At 37.9% G+C, this 25,363-nt stretch overlaps 3 protein-coding genes across 3 annotated transcripts in view; 2 read left to right on the forward strand and 1 right to left on the reverse strand.

Annotated features, from left to right (window-relative positions):
• The window catches only part of nr1h5 (nuclear receptor subfamily 1, group H, member 5), a 13,163-nt gene extending 9,198 nt beyond the window's left edge, over positions 1-3,965 (forward strand). Inside the window, exons 4-9 of the mRNA XM_079638663.1 lie at positions 7-101; positions 191-275; positions 353-469; positions 2,226-2,321; positions 2,480-2,593; positions 3,555-3,965. Coding sequence (XP_079494789.1) covers positions 7-101; positions 191-275; positions 353-469; positions 2,226-2,321; positions 2,480-2,593; positions 3,555-3,766 — 719 coding nt within the window. The 3' untranslated portion in view covers positions 3,767-3,965. The remainder of the gene's footprint in view (positions 1-6; positions 102-190; positions 276-352; positions 470-2,225; positions 2,322-2,479; positions 2,594-3,554) is intronic.
• Positions 1-25,363, forward strand: part of LOC307011478 (serine/threonine-protein kinase SBK1) — a 381,893-nt gene that overhangs the window by 10,181 nt on the left and 346,349 nt on the right. The gene's annotated exons all lie outside the window — the stretch shown is intronic.
• brpf3b (bromodomain and PHD finger containing, 3b) lies at positions 9,137-23,214 on the reverse strand. The gene is made up of 13 exons (XM_079638896.1): positions 22,696-23,214; positions 19,323-20,859; positions 18,970-19,126; positions 18,600-18,731; positions 16,896-17,024; positions 16,014-16,326; positions 15,505-15,777; positions 14,369-14,944; positions 13,654-13,732; positions 13,480-13,574; positions 13,310-13,398; positions 10,788-10,942; positions 9,137-10,636 (listed from the first exon to the last, which is right to left on the reverse strand). The coding sequence occupies exons 2-13, from the start codon at positions 20,822-20,824 to the stop codon at positions 10,453-10,455; spliced, it is 3,684 nt and encodes a 1,227-aa protein (XP_079495022.1). The 5' UTR covers positions 20,825-20,859; positions 22,696-23,214; the 3' UTR covers positions 9,137-10,452.

Consider the following 25,363-nt stretch of genomic DNA (forward strand, 5'->3'; position numbering starts at 1 on the left):
AGCAGGTATCATCTAGTTTCTCCAGAGAGCAGAGATGCATTCTCAATAGAATTGTTGAGGCTTATCGTAGGTACATAATTCAAGACAACACGCACTGCCCGGTATGTCAAAGAAGTTTTTTTCTTTTTTATTAACAATGCAATAGAAATACTGCCCATAATATAATATATCATTATTTTTCTTTCTCCAGGTGCCTCTGTGGTCAAGTTTAACAAATACAGATATGACTCTGCCTCAGACGGAGAAGCTATTGCAATTTTTGAGGAGTGTACCTGGTCAGTTTCCTCCAACTTCTCAGATCACACCCCACACACATCTAAATAAAACTAATTTGTGGTCATCTGTTGTTTAGGGTTTGAGCTTTTGGACAGTTCTGACCAGAACACACTTCTGTCCAGCTCTTCAGTTGAAGTCATGTTCCTACTCTTAGCTCAGCAGTTCTCAGAGAACCCCACTAGTGTTAGCACTGGTAATGACATATATTATCACACAACCTGCTTGTTAAGTCTGATGTCACGAGTCTCCGTTTTTGGGTCCAAATGCTCTATCAGATCCCAAAAGCAAACAACAAACTGTTAATAAATATGTAAAAAAAAGGTTACAATAGTTTATTATTATTATTATTATTACATATGGGCATCTAGAGACAAAACAATGGAACTTTTGTAATATGTCAGTGCAAGTTACTTTCAGTTGAAACCGCTCACACATGCATTTTAGTCTGGGACTAGGCTTAAGCCTGGTCTGTGAAACCAGGGGTTAGTGTCTTAAGAACTAGTCTGACCATCTAGCAGTTAGACAAGGGGTAAGTAGTCTTTTTCAATATCATTTTTTTTTTTTTTACCATCTTCAAGATTTTTTTTTTTTTTTTAAGAATAACTTGACTGGTCTAAGCAGTTTATGAAACTGGCCCCAGTTCTTAAAATATTTTTTTTTTCTCTGTGTAAAGAATATTTGTTATATATATATTCCACTATAAAAAAATTGTGCAATGGAAAGGTTCTGTGGATGTAAAATGTTCTTTGTGGAATCATCAATAGCAGGAAGAAAAAAAACCTTTATTTTTAAGAGTGTATTCACTCATGATGTGCTGTAAAATTTACTACTGAAAATTCTTACCATTATCTCCTTAGCAACTTTTCAATCAGCCAAACACGGATTCATCTTTTACGAATCATTAAAATATTGGTGTCCAGGACAACGTGAGTGTTTAAAAGCTTAGTTTTAAAGGGGGGTACAATGGTGTTTCATGTATTCAGAGTTGTTTACAGTGTTAAAGAGATGGATTCTCATGCTAATAATGGCCAAAGTTTGAAAAGTTATTTTGAACGAATAACAGAGAATTTCTGTGCTGAAAATCATACTTCCGGGTTGCAACACGTTTCGGCTGGTTTTTTTCTATCGTAGATCTAATGACGTAGACCAGAGTGGAACTCCTTTTATGAGCATTGCTCTCGGAAAAGCGCGTTCACGCACACGTCGACCAGAGGAGAGAAAGAACGCGCTCATCGACGCGCTACTACCGGAAATCATCATCATCCGCGCTAAATAGGAATGGTTGATGTCAAGAATGTCCAAAAAAAGTGTGTTTTGGGATGTGAGGGAGGGAAGTTTACCTTGTTCAGCTTCCCAAAGAACCCAGTGTTACTGGAACAGTGGATGCAGTTTGTATTTCCGGGACAGCAAAGGAGTTCGGCAAGTGCGGTATTGTGTTCTGGTCATTTCAGTGACGAATGTTTTATTAACAAGGCCCAGGCCGTCGCTGGATTTGCAAACCGGTTGCAATTAAAACCTGGCGCGGTCCCAGTGATAAAACACCCCATTCATGTAAGTACAACAGTATCACGCGCTCCCGCTTGACTCTATAGCTCCGCCCACGCCCAGAATCAAGGACCTCGGCTTTTTCCGGATAGAATCGGAAAGCTGTATTTTTATTTTATAAATATGATGAAACTAAAGACTTTTTGGAGATATGAAGGACGCACTATTACTCTATAGGTACTCAAGATGAACTTGAGATTGACTGAAACTAAGTATTTTACCCCCCCTTTAAAGTGTGCAATGCACAATGAACATCGGTTGAGTTAATATTATCAATTGAAACAGGGTAGGGGTTTGGACCCGGAAACAGTCTCAATTTGACAAGTTGATTAGATGCATTAATTTGTTCTCAACAACTCAAAACATTTGATAATTTTTGACTCACTGATGTTTTCTATCACCAGCTTTATACCCAGCAAATTCAAATAACTCAAATCCTGATTGGGCAAAAACTTTAGAGTCAAAGACTGGGAACAGCCACAGGATACTGACACACTCAGGTGATTATGAAGCAAAGCAATAATAATCATAGTAGGAAAATATCACATTACATGCAGTGACAAATCCAATTAACAACTTTTTAGACAATATAATGATGATGATACATCAAATTTATTGTCTATGCTAGGCTAATGTTGTGATTTTTATCTCTGATCAGGGTTGAATGATGAGCTCTTGAGATCTGTGGTAAATTTCCTCCACAGTATGGTGACTATTGCGGTAACCGAGGCTGAATATGCACTTCTAACGGCGACGGCAGTGTTGTGCTCAGGTTTGTGCATTATGATTAACACAATTGACCCTTCGCAGGGAGCTTGATTGACAGGTGATCTGACCAATCATACTTCGCCATCCGCCATTTTGTCTGACAAAGCAGTCAGGAGAGTTGTTAGATTAACATGGGAGGATTTGAACTTGTAAAACGCAGTGTACTGATGCCTTTCCGCGGTTAAAACAACATCCCTTCTTATGTTCATTCATGTTTATTTTATGCTATAAATTAACTAGAAGAAAGAGATGATCGGTTCACGAGCAGCTTTAACTGAGGCTCTACAGCGATCTATTAGACACATTAAAGAGCCACAAAACGGTATTTATTGTTTAAATTTCTTTTCAATAATTAATAATTTCAATAATTACTTTTCAATGAAAGGTGAGACTTTGTTTAATATCCAAAGTAACCGAAAAGTAACCTGGTCTGTCCTGTCTGTCAGCACGTTGTCGGTGTGCTCTCTGCGATGTATTTTTCACTGCGTGAGAACATGGTGTGGCGTGAGAGCGGTGTAGCTTGTCGGACATAGCGACAGTAACTAAGGGGGGCGGGTCTTTGCGAACGGTCAATTGTGACTCATTTCCATGTGATCTTCCATATGATGTTACTGTATTCAGAACATTCATTTATAGGTCGAAAAGCAAATGACATAATTTTCATGCAACGGGCCCGATTATTTGTAACTTAAATGTGCGAGGCTCCCGGTGTCATTATTTTACCTGTACATAAACAGTTAGTTATGCTGTTTTATATTGCAAACTGGCATTTGTTATATTATTTTACTTTATTATCGTAGTCAAAAACACACTGTTTGTTTGTAGAGAAAATAGTTTTACCTTTTACTGCACTTTATTTACCCATATTGGCTAATGAATCCGAAGTCTCGCACATTTAAAGAATATGTCTTACGACCACTGTGGATGTTTCAAATGACCACCTTTTGTTTCCTGTTGCCGAGCAGACAGGCCATCTCTTCGTGCGGTGAGCTGTGTTGAGAACTTACAGGAGTTTGTTTTGGAGCTCCTGTCCCGGGCTTGCTGCTGCTATAGTCAGGGGACCGCACAGGACCCGCGACGCTTCGCCAGGCTCCTGGGACGACTGACGGAGCTGAGAACACTACGACACAACCACCTCACTCTTCTCCCACAGCAACCCTGGGACATGCAGTCCTGAGACAACCTTCAGAAAGAGAGATTTATGATATCTGATCTCTGTTGCAATACACTTTAAATTTTTTGCCCAAAACAATATCCCAGGTCAATGTACTATAGGTTACCCATGAACAAACATAGTTTAGTTTAATAAAATAAAAAAGTAAGCCTCATGATGTGATGTTTTCTAATATGCATTAAATAAAAAAAATATTTTGTGTTTTTTTGCATTTCATTCATGGTATATACATATCAACTTTATTACTAAATGAACAGAATATGTAATAATTTTCTCATGCCCAAGTTAGACATAGTGAATTTTGATTTACCTTTGCTAATTGTGTTATACGATTTACTACGTTTCCAAAAATGTAATTTACATTATTCGCGCAGTACCAAAGCAGTGCGTGGTTGGGGTTTATTTTGTCAACACAAAACCACAGAATAGTTTTATCCTTTATAGATATATTAATTATATATCTATTCAAATAGAAGCCTTAAATTAAATTACTTTTGCTGAGTCTATCACGTGAGTAAAGCAGCTCAGGTAATCTGCTTTGGTTTAAGATTCAAAAGTCGTAGGCTATAGCCTACTGTGTGCAATATTCAGGACTTGAACACAGGTCCTTTTGCTGTCACTTTATATTTAAGGCTGGAAATTAACCTTAGCTAATGTTTCAATATGTAACATTCTCGCCAAACCATTTAGAAGATACCGCTCCACAAACAGGAAAGTGAACTATTCATTTGTAACAGTTACCCTCAAGTTTTATCTGGCATTCAAATAAAGCCGGTGTTGGCAATCTGTTATACGAAAGCCATAGTAAGACCTGCCACTAATTTCCCTATGACCACAAATACAGAAGACATATCATATGAATGTGTGAATTAATGTTTAACTTTTCAAATTTTTTAACTGAAACCGTTTGAACATTAGTCGGCTTGCCAAGTTACAGAGATACACCGCAACGGTTTTTCTTTTGCATGGATCAGATCATCTTCCAGCCATTTAAAGGACCAAGAATCTTGACAATGTATTCACCTTGTTATGGAAGACAAATGGAAAACATGTTCTTCAATCGAGTAGTATGAAGCTGCAGACTCGGAGCCTGCCGCATCTACAGTCCCCGCACCCAGAGTCCCGCATTCTCAGTCCCCTCGTTTTTCGAGACAGCGCCACCTATCAAATTGGATCGGATAAACACATAAACACGTGAAGAACCGAAACGTGAGTATCGTCAATTTTATTCAATGATTTCTTTTTTTAATCAAACTACTTTATAGCTCATCGATACACCAATATATGAACAGTCTATTTAATATTTGTAATGATAGTTTGTAACAAAATTTGAGCCGTTAACATGTTTTTTCGCCTTTTTCCCTAACGTTAGCCTTTAACCATGGACTTATTGTAGACAAGCCATTGTAAAAAATTAGTTGACATTAAAGTTGACCAATTAAATACATTATATGTGTTAATATCAAAGAATGTCATCATTAATTATTTAATCAGATTTACCTTTTTTTAATTATCGGAACTTTTCTCCTAAAACTATTGAATTAATTAATGCCAGAGTAGTTATTTTACTTTATATAATTTATGTAGACTTAAATTAGTTCTTATAAAACGTAAAGTATTCAAATGGATCAATATTAATTTTACTGTGATATGAATTTGTTGCCAGCCATTCACAACTCATAGGTTACAGTTGCCTAATAATCAAATTTGCTATGCCTTCACTATGTATTAACCAGTCTATGGTATTAACATGTGAGTTAGAATGTGTCATTTGGTCTTTTTTTGAGGGTTCCTTGTTTTAATTTGTATTTACTGAAATTTGACTGTATGGGCTCTGTGGGGTGGTCTTACATTTTTAATTTGAGTTTGACTCTCTCTTTTTTTTTGAAGATGGATATAACAATTCAAACGGGGAATTCACTTCCAGAAATACAGAAATGTATTAAATGCTGCAGTGATTTTCACTGCCCATTCTGTGCCCCGATATATTTCAATCCGACAAAGTTGTCCAAAGTTCAGAAACATGTTAAGGGACACTTCAACAGAGCAGTGCAACATGAAGGTAACATTAGCAAACATCTTTTTTTTTTGCTTTTTGAAAGATCATAAGACTGTGTGTGACAGTGCAATTGTATGCTGTTGTATTCCAGGGTACACCGTACATCGATGCGGTCGCCCCTGCCGAACCCAGCAACATTACCATTGCTTGTATTGCCAGTCCACAATTTTAAGAAAGCCAGATTTATAAATGGAGGTTTTTTGAATGCAATTGAAGACACAAATAAAGTCACTAACACAATTCTTTTTTCCTTTTTTTTTGCTTTGTCCTGTTTACAGCAAGATGACAGTGATTAAGGTGATCGTTAAATAAAGTACAGAATTGTTTATTATTGGTGTTTTGTCTATTATTTGAGTTTTGCTTCACATGCAAAATATCAAAAAACAGGTTTTGTAATGTTAGCATGGTATAATGTTAATTAGACCATTATATGTTGAACTGAAAGAAAAAATGGAATTTGAAACATTGTACAAAAACAAACTAAAACATTGTAGCAATATAATATCACATCATATTTTTCAGATGATAGTTAAATCTGTATTTGTATCTGTTACATCAGTAATTTCCTTTCAATTACACCCACGCTCAAAAAATAAATACTGGGTAATTAGTTAGTTTGAGAGAACACAATGATTATTTTTTTTTTTTTTTGGTACATGCATCAAGCAGGGAACGCAAATATTTATTTGGATAACTTTAAATTAAAAGAGACCGTAATCTTGCATTCCAATGTTTTCAATGGCATTTGGATAAGGGTGTTATACGATCTTCCGAACAGCAGGAGGCGCTGTCTCGAAAAACGAGGGGACTGAGAATGCGGGACTCTGGGTGCGGGGACTGTAGATGCAGCAGGCTCCGAGTCTGCAGCTTGATAATGTTGCTTCAATCACCAATACTGACCCTCTGCTGCCCCCTACAAGTACACACACACACACACACACACACAGAGAGAGAGAGAGAGATTTCAGCAAATTTTGAAACACCATCAAAACTTTGCTATAAAATATTGTTTTGATTACTGGTCATCGTTTCTAATGTTCCTTAATTAAACATCTACCTCGTAACCTCACACAAGATAACGTTACAAGTTTGAGCAGCTTAAATCACTTTTAACCACTGATCTATATAATGACTGGATAGCTCATGATCTAAACTCAATGTCATATCACATGACAATGTAATAGGCCTAATGTCATTATATAGATCAGTGCTTTCAACTAATTACACATCACCTTACGCCATCTTGAAAATATAAATGTGTTAAAATTGCAGTTAAAAATAAAAACGAAAATATTAGAGCTGCATGATTTTGGACCTTTTGCTGCCTTCACGTGTTATCGGAATTATCGTAAATACGAGTTTCTACAGGCCCACTCGTGTAACTAACTTACTGGTACGGAGATAATTTTGTTACCCGAGGTTCCGAGTTGAAAAAGTAACTTTCGTGCGTATTTAAATTAATAGCCATTTGGAGAATGTTTTATACACATTGGAATGTATTTGACCGAATTTCTGAATCCTCAGCAAGCTTAGAAGCTAGGCTAACATTATATCTAAATTGCGCGGTGAGGTTTGTGGTTGACAACAGACGAATGGGACGCTACATTTGATTCAAAATTAAATATATCCAATAACGTACATTTTGGCTTTCATAAGATTTCAACAAGAAATATGCTAGAATAACCTGATGTCCTCCTTGAACTCGACGAGGAAATTTCAAAATAGAGTGTGCTCTAAGATATCAGCCAACCCCATGCCGACAAATCCGCGCGCACACAAGACAAGATGGTTGACACAGAAAGAGTGAGAGCGTTTCTGATTGGCTATTTTTAAACAAGCGCTAACGCTTTTCTACGCTTTGATACATGGTTGCCCTTTTCTGCTTCACTTTACATGATGATACCAAACAAGGAGAATATACCTTGTTGTACTTATTTTATAGGAAATAATGAGTTTCCTAGTCGGAAATTGGACATTAACGCCTGCTAAAGTCGTATTTTCTATTGGGAAACTCTGAGGTAATTTTGAGACCCGAGTTTCCGAGTTGGGCGTGTCATAAAAAGTTCAGCGGATGGGAGAAGGAATATTGCTGCTGTGACTGGTGTTTTTCTCCTCCAAAACTGCGTCGTTAACACTTGTGTTGTGCATCAATTTAAAAAAGTTACTCTGAGGTCCCGAGAGGACAACTCCATGTCAAATTTGAAGCTTTGGAGCACTGCACAGACTTGGTCTAATTTTTTTAAAGACCCTTTGCAGATTTTTGTGGAAGTAAAAAACAAAAGTTAAAAAAGTGAAGCAAAACAGTTATAGAGGTTTAAGTTTATGAAAATGACTTATGAACATTATTTTATATAAAATATATATATTTAATAAAAACAAGTTGAACTCAAAAACTGCTAGAAAGTCAAATCTAAACAAGCTGTGTTCTATATATGAGGTACGTTGATCTAAAAAAATTAGCAGTAAGATTTTGTTTGGGTGCAGTAAAAAATTCCCCATTAAATGCCAGCAAGGCTCCGCTGGTAAACAGTGGTTGGATTTGAGTTTTTCTCTCAAATATTACAGGCACACACCTTCTTTTTTTTACACATACAAACCAAACTCTGACATTCATACCAACACACCCACACAATTACAGCTGCATAATTTATCCAATAATATGCTGAAGCAGAAAACAGCAATAAGCGAGTATTTGCTTTTAGCATGTTTCTAAACCTGAGAAAATAGCACGGTCTGGTAAAATTTGTACAAGCCTTGCCAACAGGAAGCATATTAACAACAAAGACTGCATCATTTTAGACTTTTACATTTTTTTTTTTTAGTTTTAATGGGTTTCAATGGGGACCTTAAGGTCCTGTAATTATTTTGAGAACCTACTACCTTGTGTAAAATACGGGTAGCTTTATTAACGGAAATGGGGGTGAAATAGTAAAATTCCAATAAAAATAGATAGGCTACTTGTATTTGTCTATAAGGTACAAGGGTTGAAAGTAGCGGGTAGCCAACCCGATTCCAACAAATCCGTGGACACAAATATGATTGACAGACAGAGAGCACTTTCTGATTGGCTATTTTTATAATCAGTTAAACAAGCATTGGGCGCTCTTCTATATGACACCTTTTAGTGATATATGTCCAGTAGTAGTCATATTTTATGTGGTATTTAAAAAATAAAAATAAATGTATATATATATATATATATATATAGCACTTATAGGCGTATAGTATTTTCCTATGTACATATGTAACAAGGAATATATCAGAATATTTACATTAAGTACACATTGATACAGATATACTATTTAAAGCTGCTTGTTATACTCAAATATGTAAAGCAAAACATTTATTTTGTTGACCTAAATACAATCATTATGGTCTTAAAATCAAATTACAATGGCAACAGGCATAGTAGACTTCCAATAGAACATTTATTTTCCCACAAGAGAAAATACTGTTTGAGACAGGTTATTTGGTGGGTAGGTAAAATCTGCAGTTTATACAAGCTTAAAATTTCTTAGAGGTTCCATCTTATAAACAGTGAACAAAAGCTACACAACTTTCTACAATAAATACAAGTTTCTGTGCTTGATGGTGAAAAGGGACTTTTACTGTCTAACAGCAAGTGTACAATATATAATCATTAACCTTCGAGCATTTCACCTTGAAATCTTAAAAAGAACTAAACCAGAATCTTAAAGCACATGTGAAGTAAGATCTTAAAAGCCTATGCAATATTTTATTATCTTAAATAAGAGATCTGATTTCCATCTTGAACCAATATAATTTAATTCCTTTATCTCTTTACGGTCCATAAATAAATTACTTTTTTGTATCAAAAAATGAGAATATATATTTAACCATAGACAACTGTGAGTTGGTACATATACACATACATACATGATTGTATGCCGGTAATGTACATATATATGAACACACTCACACTATCCGATATCAAAGACAAGCAGGATACACTATGTAGAAAGTCGGTTCATCTGAAAATCTTTTTACACGTATATACACAACCTTCATTTCTTCATTCCTCCAGGCAATTTATTTCACAATAAACAAGAGAAGAAAAAAAACAAACATTAAATTAGATACTATATGATAAAAAACATACTTATATACACAAGTGTCTTTACAATATACAAGAAGTGGTTTGTAAAACTTTAAAAAGTAAAAAGCAATCTTAAGAAAAATGGCAGTGATTCATTCAAATGTTTATATTCTTTAAGTTCATTGATTGAATCATTTAAAATATTAAATTATTCAGAAATGAATTGCTCTGAATGTACCCAAATGCTAAAACTATGGGTCTGGGTGGTTTAGACTCATCATCACCATAAAGTGACACCTCATAAAAACACCAATCATCAATAGAAACCGCCGCCCTTTCGTGACCCCCGTCTTAGGAAACATCCTAAACCTGGAGAAATAAAAACAACTGGACTGAATCTGAAATGACTCCACTACGAAACCATTGCAGAGGGTTGTGTCCGGAACGCATGGATAAACTAAACTGACTGATCAGGAGTCTAGTACCTGTTGCACCAGCCAAATGGCTCTGAACCTGCCTTTAGAAAGCCCATGCGAGTGGTACGTGAGGACAGATGTGGTTGGCGTTTCAGTTCTACATGAAGTTGGAGCCGACAAAACCATGATCTCCTCGAACTCGGCTCAGGTGCATCATAGCTCGGTCGTAGGCCACCTGCACAGACTTCCGGATACTGGTCTTCTTTCCCTCCATCATACGCAGTTTATCAGCCGTGTCGTCAACTCCAAGAGGGATCACCTTATCTCGTGGCAGCCACTGCCTGCAGATACATACATAAGAAAAGATAACTCCCTGACAGTTCTTTCTAAAATCCTCTAATCCAGTGGATACTTACAATGGATATTTGGAAAAGCAAAGTCTGGTGGATAAAGCTAAAGGAAAACAAAGTAAATCTCCAGTGCTGTGCTCACCAGGTGCGTTTGTTGTCGAAGAAGAGAACCAGGAAGAGTTTCTCGCCAGCGTCCTCCTGTCTCTGGTCCCCCAGGCGCAGTACGTCGAGCGGAGGCACAGGGATGGGCACGCCGTTATGCAGCAGACCCTCCTGAGGCATGTCCGGATCTATGATCTACGAAAAAAGAGCAATTTCAACCACTCATTTAATCTTTAAATGTCAGTGGTTTGCTATAGCACTGCGTTAAACAGTTCACATTTTTCAAAAAAAAGAAAGAAAAAAAAAAAGGCACTTTTTCAAACAACAGTTTGCAGTTTAAACAACTGCAAGAGGTTTGCGAGTTGTTTGTTAAAAAGCTAATTAGTTAAATAATAAATGTAAAATAAAAATAATTTTAATAAAATAAAAACATCAAAATATAATAAATAATAGCAATCAAAATAAAACACTTGTTTTTTTTATTTGTTTACCAGCATTGTCATGTGATCACTGAACAGAGAACCGTGAACATGTAAATGTGTTGTTAAATGATAGCATTATTAAATTACTGAAATATAAAATATAAAAAGTTTTAGGTCAAACAATTCGGCTGGCAAACATGTTCAGGAATCATTTATAAAATACTTTTTTATAAATAATTTATAATGAAACTGAGAATGTGTATTAATGACGTAAACAGGGTCATTTTTGATGTCAGGCTCATCTCAACATTATGGTAAAATTCTCCCAAGCCAAAAATTGACTTTAATAACATGCTCTCATTTTTTAAAGTGGACCTATTATGCCCCTTTTCACAAGATGTAATAAAAGTGTCTGGTGTCCCCAGAATGTGTCTGAAGTTTCTGCTCAAAATACTCATTTTTTTGAGTGGAAGCAAAAACATGTTTTCGTGCATGTATCTTTAAATGCAAAAGAGCTGCTGCTCCCCGCTCCCCTATCCAGAATAGAGTGCAACAGTGGGTTCAGGAAGTAAAAACTCTATTCATTTTGTCCATAGGGAAATTGATTTTGAATAAAAACATATAGACCTTTAAAGACAGACCTACTGTGAGCTAGGAGGTTGTTAATCAATGGTATTTGCTTCTGTTGAAGACGCCAGCCTGCATTATTTCAGCTTATTTTTTTAAACAATCATGTTTAACAGCAGCATTCCTGGTGAAAAACTAAATTACCCATGATGCTGTACATGATGCTGTATAGCCCTGTCCACTCCCACAAAGCACTGCAAATATATTTCTCAAAATACTTACGTTTATTGATAAATATGCATATATATACACAAATATGTATTGCTAAATATGCATATATACAAATATTTAAGTTTTTATATATGATCAACATTTGTAAAAAAGTAGTTTCATGTTTCTCCATCGTTTTTAATTTGATTATGCTGTTTGCAATGCTACATGGAATAGTAGTTATTTCCCTCACTAAAGCCGTTAAGGACACAGTCTTGTACTTTTCAAATACTTTTTGCTTCAAACCAAAGTTTGTAGTGTTGTGATTCACCTTGTAGCTGAGTGTCTTGGTTCATGGCTTATAACGCTTTAACAAAGACTTTAAATCCCTATAGGAAAAAATGAATGGAAAAAATACTACAGGAACCAGCGCCGTTGAAAAAGGGGGCGGACACTATTGCCAAATAGGAAACTCAATCAAAACGAAACAGAAGTTTGGTTAATTTTTGGCAATCATCTCTATTGCGGTCACGCTTACGTTACATTGCAGTTCTTTGTCATCATGAAAGGTTATTATTCGCATGCGTTTTAAAGCCATAACAGTTTAAAATTCTGATATGGTTTTCTGAGCGAACATCCAAAGCAAGCACACAGAAAGCTGGCAGAAGTGTAAACTAAGTTCTCTCTCACTTATTACTGCGCTTAAACTGTCACATACACGAGGTTATGTCAAAAACACACAAAGTTCACATAAACAGTCAGCCATGTCTATGAACGTAAACCCCAGGGAAAGAAATAGCATGTATCAGTCTGTGCATAAAAGCATAAAGCAGCAAATCTGTGTATTAAAGTGACAGCAGCCTAATATACAGTACCTACTGCTGTATATATGCTGTGAATATGAATCAAACAACAAAAGAAAAACAAAGTCGCTCACTGCTCTTGATTGAATAACTTTAGTAGCTTTAATAAGAACACATTTCTTACTTGAATGCTGCTGTTAAATGCTCTGGCGAGGAGATAAACATGGCAGACTGTGTACAGCTCACTCAGGGGAGGAGCTAAGCTAATAGGGCAGACTCCGTCGCCAATCGTCACACATTGGAGTACATTCCTGACTGGCTCATTTTAAGACACTTTTTCAGATTTATGGGGAAAATAACAATCGGAGTGAATGGATTTTTACCACAATAATGTGGCTGTGTACACACACTGCAGACACATAATTATGTTAAAAAAATATATAAAAATGAATTTTGCATAATAGGTCCCCTTTAAAAGATATTGACGGATATGGATGACTCCAAATAACGGACCAACATGCAGTATGAATGTAATGTGAGTGTAGAGCGCCCTCTCTCACCAGAGCAGGATAGGATGGATATCCTCTGCTTTTGGCCCACACCAAATCCAGAGGTTCAGGTTCAGGCGCGTCCCCGTTCGACAGCACATCTACATAGAACATGGAATGAAATATCCACTTGTGCACTCAAAAACAAATATATTGACATTTCATTGGGATTCATTTCTTACCAGTCCCAGTGTAGTCAGAGTCTCCGTTAACAGTTTCTAAGAATGGTACTTTGGACAAAGCAGGTTTCCCTCTGCTCTTTTTAGGGGGTGAGACACTAAAACCAACAGAAACAAAATGTGAGATAACTGGAGTTAACTGAGCTATATGATTTTAGTCCTTTTTGTTCCTCTTACAGTTCTCTGATAGTCGGAGAGGAGCTGCATTCTGAGTCAGAGCCGCCATCTTTGTGCTTTCTGAATCCATTTGTGAGAGCTAAAAAAAAATATCGAGAAAAGGGTTTTAGGAAAGATTAAAATAATAAAAATAAATTACTACCCATGCCACAATTTCAGTTGTCATGAAAAACAGGATTTTCCATGCTTTCAAAAATAATAATAATAAAAATAATCCCACACATCTCCCTCCAGGCCTAAACTGAGATACAAAATGAGTTTGTCATGGTTATGATGTTGCAAGCATGAGCACATTTACATATTGTGTAAGGTCATTTACATATAACAGTCATAAAGGTGCAAGAAACCTTGACTAAGTGGACTTCAAGGAAAAAAAACAAAAGACAATAAGATAAAAAACAGCCACTAAAATAACCATGTAAAATTACTTCTATCCCCCACTGTAACTGGCACAAGTAAATAAAGCTGCATATTTGAAAGCTTGATGGTTAAACATTTGAAAAAGAAAATGAGATTGAGTTTTGTGTTCATACAGTGTACTACTCATACAATATTAATATTGTATACACTGAACACACAAGCAACTTCACGGAAATCACAAAAGCATTTTTTCTCAGAAAAATACCAATAATATTTCCCCTCAAATCATACAGCCATGCAAGTAAACGTCATAAGATCAGTTGTAATGCAGCATGTAAACAGTTGTTTTCTTTACCAGGCTCTAGAGTGAGTCGAGGGGGCGTTCTCTCACGCTCTGGACTACAGCTACGACTTCTTGCTCTCTGTTTGGCCAGGGTTGATATGGGCGGAGCGGTTGGAGGTTTTGGCTGGGCTGAAGTTTCAGTCTTGATGGTGGTGGTGCATTTTGGTGTGCGTGCAGGGTCTAGGTCAGTGCTGGCGACCTCCTCCCTGTTTCCATTCTGCATCTGATTGTCTCTCTCACGCTGGAGCTTTGCTCCATTCTTTGCTTTTTTGAAGAGGACGGACGTCCGCCGCCCGACCCCGCCCGTAGCGGGCCGGGCCAGTGACTCGGTGGAGGACAGGCCATTGATCAGTTTGTGCTCAGGCGGGCAGACCTCGGGTTTGGTACAGCTGTTCACAGGTGGAGCATCTGAATCGGCCTCTTGGCTCTCGCTGTTGAGTTTGAGGCGCTTGGGTGGGCATGGGAAGGTCCTGGGGTCAGATGTCATGGGTCGGAGAGTCGGTGGTTCTCGGGGGGTGTCTCCTGGTGGAGGGGACAAAGCCAGGCCAGTGGGCTCCAGCATGGGTGGTGGGGTTGATTTACAGTCATCTAGATAAAAAGAGGGACAGCCAGACGTCAAGAAAATCTGGAATTAGACTGGCATTGTGGGGGGGGGAAAAGATCAATGGTTAAATGTTTGAAAATTAAGAAATTAAGACTTAAGTATTAGTATTGCAATTTTACAGCTGGACTAATTTTTTTCCTAAATACTCCTACAATAGTAATATTACTTATTTTGCTTAATATATTTTGTAGTAATAATCATTATTATTTTCAGTCGATTGAAAGAAAGGGGCGGGGTATAAGCAGACACAATGATTGAACAAACTTCAACAAAGAGTAGTCTGTCAATTCACCGGCATATCCAGTTATGACATTTCTATTAAAAATTACAATCAATTTTAGGTCAATTACAGGTCAATTTTGTTTCAATTAAATGTGCATGGATGAATTATTTACAACAAGATCAATTTAGAAAATAGGGTGAACTTTATGTTTCTTTATGAACTGAATGTCATGGGGGGAAAAAACAGAACCAGAATTCTGTAATCATAACTGGAAAGAAACCGAATTCTGAATACCATTTCTCAATTCAGTCTCAGTTTCACCTTTATCTGACGACGATGAAGACAGGTTATGTTCACCATCCATCTCTTTGTCTTCATCCTCCTCCTCGTCTTCCTCTTTGAGGTCTCCATTGAGCATGTGCGAGTTCCGCCTATAGCGGACGTTGTTGATTTCTCGCCGTAGCAGGCGGACACGGCGTGTGCGTGCGCCGCTCGAGCGCATGGACGTCACCACGTCTAATTTATCTAGCAGCTCCCTCAACTGATTTTCCGTCGTCATGTGCAATCGATTATCAGGGTCTAGCAGCGTGTCGACTACACACACACACACACACAAACAAAACAAAACCATTAGTAACAAATGGTAAACTTCATGCCATTTGCTTTAAAGGTTGAAGCTAAATAATGTCACTAAGAATTTTTTTTTTACAGAAAATGTTTTTTGACAAAACTAAAAGAAAAAGTGCCATGTCATTGATATGCAGCTGCTAAGGAGTTTACCACTTTACCACTGCCGTAACTATTTATATGATTTCTTGTGAACTACTCACCATCTTCCAAAGTGCAGCGGTAGTAGTCATTTTTGTGTGGCGATTCCGCCAGGTGCATGCCTGAGTCCAGGTCGAAGCCTGTGCTCTGGGCTTGTCTCTGAGCGTGCCTCAGGATAGCGCCCCCTAGGTCCCTCAGACGTATTGCAGCTTGGTAAAACACAGTGTCTTTAGCATTGTAAAGCAGGCAGTTGGAGATCATGAGGTTGAAATCAGCCTCCAGGTCAGTGACAGACCGATATTTGTGAGCTTCCAATTTGGATTTTATTGAGGAGAAATCCATGGGGTGCGTGATAAACTCCAGGTAATCTGGGACCTGAGAAGCCAAGAGCACAGTTTCTGTTTAAAGCTTGAAGCTTCCGTTAACATAAATAGGTATGAGACAAGAAAATTAAGATATTAGGATTCTAATATAAGAGTAAATTGTCAATGTCATTTAAAAAAAGTGAATGGATCCATCAGTTTGAAGCGGTTATACTAGATCAATTTAATTCCAACATTTATGAAATAAAACATTTCCACTCAAATAAATGCTATTCTTTTATACTTTCTATTATTCAAAGAATCCTGATTTTTTATTATATCTGAAATTATTGTGATTCCACAAATAAAATTTAGCACCACAATGGTTTTCAACATTGATAACACTAAGAAATGTTTATTGAGCAACAAATCAGCATATTAGAATGATTTCTGAAGGATCATGTGACATGATGCTGAAAATTTAACTTTGCATCACATTTAAAATATACTAAAACAGAAAACACTTTTTTAATTGTAATAATATTTGACAATATTACAGTTTTTACTGTAAACTGTGAGCACTCATTAAAACCCCCAAACATCAATGGTAATGTGTATAAATGTACATAAATATAGACAGACCTCTTTCAAGTTGACAGGCTGTGCAAATATGTTTGCATTATCTTTCTCCTGAAGCTGGTCTAAAGTGGACCGCAACAGTACCAGGACCGGAGTTAACTGATGCTCAGTCACAGCCTGGTGAATCTTCACCTACAGAAGCAACACATGCCTTTAGTGAGACACCTGGCTAATTTTTATGTGGTCAAGGTGACATAGAAACATGTCAGAGAGACAATCAGTAACAGGTCAGATTACTTCATGTCTGAGAGATGTCTGTCCAATCAAATGTTCTTTCCAAAGCGTACACCCCCTTTCCCTAAATTATAATAATATTATAGTAGCAAATCATGGAGTTGTCAATGTGTGTTCAGTTGTAATAATGCTTATAGATTATTTCCTTTTCCAAACCAACAATTAATGCAAAGGATGTGGTTGAAATGTATTCACTTCAAAAATGTCTTTCATCTATTGTACAAGATGTCACATGTGGTTTTGCTGGGCTGAAAAAGCAGCCAAGGCAAAGCTAATGAAATGACTAAGTCCAGTCTAGCTTACAATATTTGCCATATCAAGTAACAGCTTGAGTCTTAGGGACGTTTTACACTGCAGCGTAATGGTGATGGTTTTCACAAAACATTCAGCGTTGCCACATTGAGTATTCTCTTTTATAACAGCCATAAATTATGAAATGGTTATTGGGAGTGAGCAACTGAGAATCATTTTCCAAAACCAATAGAAAACTAGTACAAGATTGAACCTCATGAATTAGAATTTTCATGAAGATGGGCGTCATATTTACACCCAAATGGTAATTTACATTAAACAAATTGTCGATATTAAAGGGATAGTTCACAAAAAATGAAAAGTATCCCATAATTTACTCACCCTCAAGCTATCCTAGGTGTACATGCCTTTCTTCTTTCAGACAAACACTATTGGAGTTATATAAAAATATATCCTGGCTCTTCCAGGAAAAAATTCACTCCCTTTATAATGGGAGTGAATAGTAACTTAGATTTTGAAGCCCAAAAAAGTGCATCCATCCATCCATCCATCCAGTTCTAAAGGGATAATAAATGCCTTCTGAAGCGAAGGGATGCGTTTTTGTAAGAAAAATATCCATATTTATAACTTTATAAACTATAATCACTGGTTTCCGGTAACGGCATACGTGACTCTAGATCCAGTAGTATACACCTAGAATGACTTGAGGGTGAGTAAATTTTGGGATGAATTTCATTTTTGGGTGAACTAACCCATTAACTGCTTAATCGTCTGGATTCTGTAAGATTTACTGAAAAGAAAGTGTTTGTGCCACTTTCACAAAGCTAAACACGTCTTCTCTCATTCAATAGTTGACTTCAGCATTTTATGTTGCTTCATAAAAGCCTATTTTGCAAATGATCATTCACTGAGAGTTGAATGGTGTGTTTTCAATCAATTCAGCTTGCCTCATGGGGCAAAAATAGACTCAGCGCTGCTAAGGCATGCATTTTGAGTTCTGGAAAATGTAATTATGAGTGCAGAAATAACTACACACAGGCCATAAAAAACATGACTCAGGTTAAAATTAAGTGAGTTCAAATGAACTGAGTTATTTGTTATTATTATTAACCGCGTACATATCTGGTTGTCATGATTTTTTCAGGATAATTTCACAGACTTTGTAATGCAAGAATGCAAGAATATGATCTAATAATCATACAGAAAATGTCAGTATGTTACCTGCTCTCTCTTTAGTTTCTCTCTCTTGCGGATGAGCTCAATCAGAAGTCGCGCTCTCTCCAAATCATGACGAAGCTTCTGCCAGTATTTCAGCTCTTCTCTCACAGCATTCAGCTTTTCATCTGGCTCCGCCTATACGCAGTTTATAAGATCCAAAGATAAGCAAAAACACAAAATATTGAAGTTGTGTTTAAGAGGTGTGACTACAACTAGGGCTGCACAATTAATCAAAGGTATTAATAATATAGACAGTATAGAGTTAATATAAGTAATAATGGAGCTTTAATATAAATAAATAAAGAAACTATTGCATTTTAAGATTTTTATCAGAATAAAAATGCACAACATTTAAATGTGTGTAAACACGGACCTGTTCTGCAGTCCTCTGGCCCTGCAGATGCGAATGTAAACGACGAATGAGAGGCACTCCGTTGCGGGACTGACGCTTAAGTAACCAATAATTGTGAAGTCTCTGCATGAACTGATTCTTCCTCTGTATGATCACATCTTTAGAAATTTTGTTCAATCTGTAAAAAACACCAACAAAATAATTACATAAGTATTAAATATGTACGGTAAAGCTTTTTTTTCTTTGCTTTTTTAAATATGCATATAATTGTATTTTTTATGCCAGCTAAATCAAAAATATATTTATGCATGTATTGTATTGTATGTCTGCTACATTTTTTTTTATTATATATAAACACACACACACTCACACACCTGTGAGTCGGTATTTCTGGGACAGTGACCAGTGGTGTTGCGACTTTTTTGGACACTTCTTCCTTCTTTCCTTTCTTCTGCTGCTGTTTAGAATCCAGTTTATTGCTTCGTCGCTGCTTCTTCAGCTGCGGCGTCTGCGTGTAAGCACTGCGACCCCTATTAGCCCTACACCCCAAAACCCTCCCCCCAGTTTCTTCATCATCCGACCCGTCCTTCGCGGCCGGTGAGTGCGCCTCACAAAACGCAGTCTTTTTCACAGAAAACGTAGTCCCATTCACAGTAGTCTCTCGGATTGGCTCTATTTTCATAAAGAGTCCCGCCCTCTGCGCACAGGTCACATGGAAGGCCGTGTAGCAGTTGGCCTTGTGGCACTGGATGGATGCTCCACAACCTTTCTGCTTGCACAAGTAGCACGTTAGCTTCCACCTAGCCGGTGGAATGTTGTCCACGCCCTCAATGGGCTCAAGGAAGACAGTGTTGGCAAAACACACCTCTGGGATCCAAATTGCGCAGACCACATGTGCCCACCGTCCGTCACTGGTCTGTTTAAATGCTCCGCCCCGGTTTGGGCAAAGCACGCAGTCCACGGGCCGAGAGGGCGACTGCAAGCAACAGCGGCAGAGCCACTGGCCCTCTGGGATGTAGGGAACTCCGTAACACTCCTGGTGCACAGCCAGGTTGCAGATGTCACAGAACAGGATGACATTACTGTTGAGACACTCGTCGTCGAGACAGACGCAACAGAAGGCGTCTTCGTCAATGACGCTCTGCGAGGGCGCTTGGCTCCGTGACTCCAAGAACGACTCTTTTTCCAGACGGTCTATCAAGAGTTCGAAAGTGTCGGGTGATACCTGTGGCTGGCCTTCTGATGCCCGTCTATCATTCACCAGCTCCAGCCAGGCCACGTCTTCCTCGTCCATGTCATACTCCGCATCCGTGTCCAGCTCCTCACCGGACTTCTCAATGTAGCGGTAATATGCCGAAGGGCGAGGAGGCGCCTCCACCGGTTCATAAGACTCCTGTTCTCTGAAAGTAGGCTTGGGTAAAGCACTATGGTGGCTGTTCACATTTGACTGTGTCTGAGATTGTCCGTGAGAGTTGGAGCAGTGGTTTTGTGATGAAGGCGACGATAACTGCTTCACATCCTTCTTTTTACCCCTATGGGCTGCCGATCGGCGTGGCGAGCTGACAATGGCGGTCACTGATGTCTGCTCACTGTTTTCTTTGTTGCTGTTACACTCCGCAATGTCCTGAGCAGTCATCTCATCTTCAGTGATCACAATCAAGGGGTCAAAGATGCTGATCCGATGCAGTCTTCCATCCAGGTCCACTTCCACAATTTTCTGTGCCTGGGCGTACGTTAGGGTTTCTCTGGTGGGTGAAACTTTCAGCCGGTTGGGAGAGGGTGAGCGTGGCTGTGATGCCCCCATGCCTGATGTACCCGTGTCCGCGGCATCACTCTGGCCCCCGGACAGGCCTCCCCTCCGTCGTGGTTTTCTCATGGGCACTCACACCACGCAGCCCCTTGTACCTTGACCTGTATATAAAAAGAAAAACAACAAACATAAGTTTCTTATTTACAAAGCATGATAATACCAATGTGCAATTTTAACTCCATGTCTTGCCGTGCCATGCCAAAGAATCAACATGAAAACAAATTCACATCACCTTTGGGCGACTGAGTCGTGTGTCTGTAAATACTGCATGCTCTCATTTCCTGGAAGTGGTCACAACCCGCATCATAACAAGCAAATGATTTTTCATTTTTTACATGACTTTAAACAAAACTGTAATTCTTAAATATAATATTGATAGATGAGCAGACCCTTTTTGTGGTTTTATCACAAAATATTTTTATTTTTACATCTTATTTAATTAATTTCACAATTTAAAAACATAAAAATTCTGTACAAACACGTTTTATACACATTTGTTTGATTATATATTGTGAGAGAAATTTAATTGTATTATTCTAATATGCATTTTTGCATTATGTTAATAAGAATTATTTAAAAAAATGACATACGAGAATAAACAATATGATAAAAAAATTACAAGTTACAAACTATTCAAAAGAGCAAAGAAGCCAATTAAACTACACTGCAGTGTTTTGTATAAATAAAAAAATAGGCTATTATGCACTGTGATAAAATTATTAATAAGTATAATACTCAATATATATCATTATTATACTCCGCCACACTTATCTTTTTTTTGCATAATTGTCCAGTCACTTTGTAAAAAATAATAATAAAAAATTGCTCCTTATATTTTGTGAAAGAACATTTGTATTGTTAACATGCATAAAATCAAAAAGAATATAGAAAAATGTCTACAAAGTAGAATTAACAATACTACATAAGAATTAAACGAAAAACTCATTGTGACCAAGTATTCAGCGGAGAGAAAAAAATATTGAAATTCTTTAAAACAGTAATGTATACAACATACATGTACAGAACTTTGTATACAAAGTTGTGTCAACTATCATGTGCTATTCAAACTTATAAATCCATACATTTCAAAATGAAATCAATATATTTCAAACTGAAATCAATATATTGGTATGCAAATGTATCCATTGCTAGTTAAATTCAGCATACGACATTAGATTACACAAACTCATTGGAAGGATTGAGTTCAGGCTGGTCGCCAATTTAGTGTGTTTTTATTTTTGCTGTCCAATGGGCGGGACTTTTGATCTCAAGGCCTCTAGCAGTTCGCACTCTTTCTGTAAACGCTAAAAACCTCTTTAAATTTGTAATACAGGGTCACATCGCCGTTTTACATCCGTATAACAGCTGCCTCAAACACTTTAAGAGGGATATTACAAAACTTAATGTGGAGTTTTGGGGGAATTTGTCACTGAAGTGAGACGACCACCAGAGGCTGCAGAAGTTTATCAACCCCACATACTTAGACAACCAATCACAGCCGTCCATCCTCTCCATCTAGCCAATCAGCGGCGAGAAAAAGTATAACACAAGCTAATTGTTAGGTTGAGCGTCCTCGATTCTAGAACGAAACGTCAGCCATATTTACAGTCCAAACAGAACTTCAGATTCAGCTAAGTTTCACGAGAACCCCTAACACAAAAATAAACTATGACAACATTGTTACCACTTCAAATCATAAAACTGTTCCTCTGAGACAGCGTATATACGAATATGCTTTATGATTGTTAACTCCAAGACGACAGAAACGCCGAGGCGGCTAAAGCTGGCGGGCTAGTTAGCCTCTCTAGCCCGGGTAATGAGCACAGTAACCCCGCGTGCGGCAACCATCCAGCCGGCTCAGCTAAGCGACCGTTGACATTGACTTCACAAGTTGAATTGGAAACACACACAAAACACCATAAAAAAATATAAATTACCGTATTTTTCGACCACAACTTCCGCAGAGAAGCAGAAGCTTTTTGCGAAGGCTGTTTAAGCTGGGGGCTTGGCCGAAAAGCCGGTAAAAATGCACCGATAAAATGTCCCTCGTCTTTCAGTCTTCCATAATTTCTTCCTGCAAATGTCTTCTGCGCACTCATGAATTTGGATTAATTTCCAGCATTTTAACTTCTGATCTACTCTTGAGTTGGATTAGACGGGAGCAGCAAAGCTAGCTGGCTATTTTCAGCTTCGACTACTACAACCGTCGCTAGCTGCCTGGGTAGATAGTTAGTAGCTCGCCAGATACACAGGCAGAACGGAGCGGAGCTTTTAGTCGAGATAGTAAGAACACGCCCCTTCGGAAAAGCAGGCCATCTACTATGTCAGCTATACGACTAATTTATTAAAGCATAACATTTAGTGTTTATTAAACTCACAATAAGGGCTGGAAGTTTGTGACACTTGAGTGTGCTAAGGTGCAAGTGTGTGCTTCCCACACAGTTCATGCTATGGTCAGAGTTCATCACGACCTGTCATCCGTAAAGCATACAGCTCGATTGGTTGGAGATGCAGATATTAGGGCAGTGAGCAAAGAGGAGCTATATATTACTAGATTGACGAAACAAGAGTATATGTCAACAAATATAACCAAGGACCCAGGCGAGTACAAACACAGTTTGCATGAGAGCGAGAGAGGGAGAAAAACACATTTACAGGAGGCTACTCAGTCAAGACATGGGTATATTTAAAGTACGGTTGATTAATGCATGCATTTATCACATGCAACAAACAATTACGACACTAAACAAAAGAGAAAAATAAGTCGACAAGTATTCATGTCAGATCCCATTTATAACAAAATCTCTATCTCTAACACCAATGTGCTACTCAATACCTTGATGGTGCCATTTGTCATGGCCAATCAATCACTTCCACAAGCTAAACATCCTGTCACACCTTTCAAGGGCTTCTTTGAAGTAGCAAAAACAAGCCATAAAGTCAACATGAGATTAGAACTGACCCTATGTATTGTCTTAATACACATTCTTGGTCTTAATGTGAATAATTTGTCTGTAAATGTTAATCCAAATACAAATGTCTCTAAAATCTTTCAATAAAATGCAATAACTGTACTTAACAGCGCTCTTATTTCTAAATATCTCCCCTTTAACCATCTGTCTTAATTATGGAATGTAAATTTAACACCCACTATTTCACTACTCTTAATTCCCACTGGATACTAATCTCGCCTGAAAAACAGGCAATGCCAGAAAACAATTTACTAGTAGCATATCCCGTTTCACTCAGAAATATACCAGATTATCAAAGGAAATGGGTTGTAATTGCCATTTCATGTTGACTTTAAAGGGGTCATGACATGAGAAACCAAATTTGCCTTGATCTTTTGGTATATAAGAGGTCTTTGTACCATTAAAACGTCCTGCAAGTTTCATAGCTTAAGACGTCCTCCCCATTATAAACGAATCATTTATTTAATCAAGCTCTAAATACAGCTCGTTCTGGATCCATGGTAAGAAGTGACGTCACGGTACGAAGTGACGTACCAGCGTTTGCATAATGACCGCCTCCAGCAGAAGACAGTTACGCTTTAAGCGCAAGGCAACTACGCTCATTTCGTATCATTGTCGCGCCCGCGCGCCTCACAAGTGTTCAGTCGACGGACAGCGAGTGGGTCTGTGTACAGGGAAATTACGATGCCACGCAGATGTGCTGTTCCTGGCTGTGGACAAACAACATCTGTGAATACGCTGCGAAAGATCCAGTCGTCAGGGAAAAATGGATGCACTTTATTTTTTGCGGACGTCTCAGTCACGGCAGTGTTAGTTTAAGCGTGTGTTCTATACATTTGAAGGATGACGGTTTTGAGCTTTGCCAGAAAACTGTTGCTCAAAGATAAGTCCGTGCCGACTATTCTGGGCTCAACATCGACGACGCAAACTGTAAGTAATGTATTTAAAACTTTAAACTACTTTTTAAATACGCTGAAAGATCCAGTCGTCAGGGAAAAAATGGATGCACTTTATTTTTTGCGGACGTCCCAGTCACGGCAGTGTTAGTTTAAGCGTTTGTTCTGTACATTTGAAGGATGACTGTTTTGAGGGAAAAAATCCCAATATGATGCTTGGCTTTGCCAGAAAACTGTTGCTCAAAGATAAGTCCGTGCCGAATATTCTGGGCTCAACAACGACGACGCAAACTTACTTTTTACCATGGCTAATATAAACACATTTGTATAAGAGAATCTTGAAAATATGTCGCCTTTCTAGTAGGCCTACATGTGATAGAAAATAAAAAACGTTGCCTTTATCAATGCTCCATCTTCAAATATGGCCTGTGCATGCATTTTTGTCCGTGGTACACCCTATCATTTCATTGGAATTAGTTAAATAATGTTAAACTGTTAGCTAATCCGTTTTCAAGTGTCTCGGGTAAATTTTTTTTTATTAATTCAAAATAGTTTCACTTTCCATGTGGACACGGGCTGATCCAGTCTTCGTTGTTGTGGTGATCGTTCATTTTCCTCTGATTCCGGCTCAAACATAATAAGGTTTTATCATTGCAAGAGCCATCGCTTGGCATGCATCACCCGCTACTAAACAGTTGCGCCGAATCCGCAAATGTTCTGGCTGGGGGCGTTAATAA

Source organism: Phoxinus phoxinus (assembly GCF_949152265.1).
Source record: "Phoxinus phoxinus genome assembly, chromosome: 15".
NCBI classification, from domain to species: Eukaryota; Metazoa; Chordata; class Actinopteri; order Cypriniformes; family Leuciscidae; genus Phoxinus; species Phoxinus phoxinus.

Bases quoted from the DNA above. Each gene is read 5' to 3' on its own strand.
- brpf3b (XM_079638896.1), bottom strand. From the start codon at position 20,824: ATGAGAAAACCACGACGGAGGGGAGGCCTGTCCGGGGGCCAGAGTGAT. The intron at 13,575-13,653 runs GTAAGAGGAACA...TGTTGGTTTTAG, and splicing joins TCTCCGACTATCAGAGAACT to TGTCTCACCCCCTAAAAAGA. The intron at 10,637-10,787 runs GTGAGCACAGCA...ATGTATCTGCAG, and splicing joins TTCGACAACAAACGCACCTG to GCAGTGGCTGCCACGAGATA.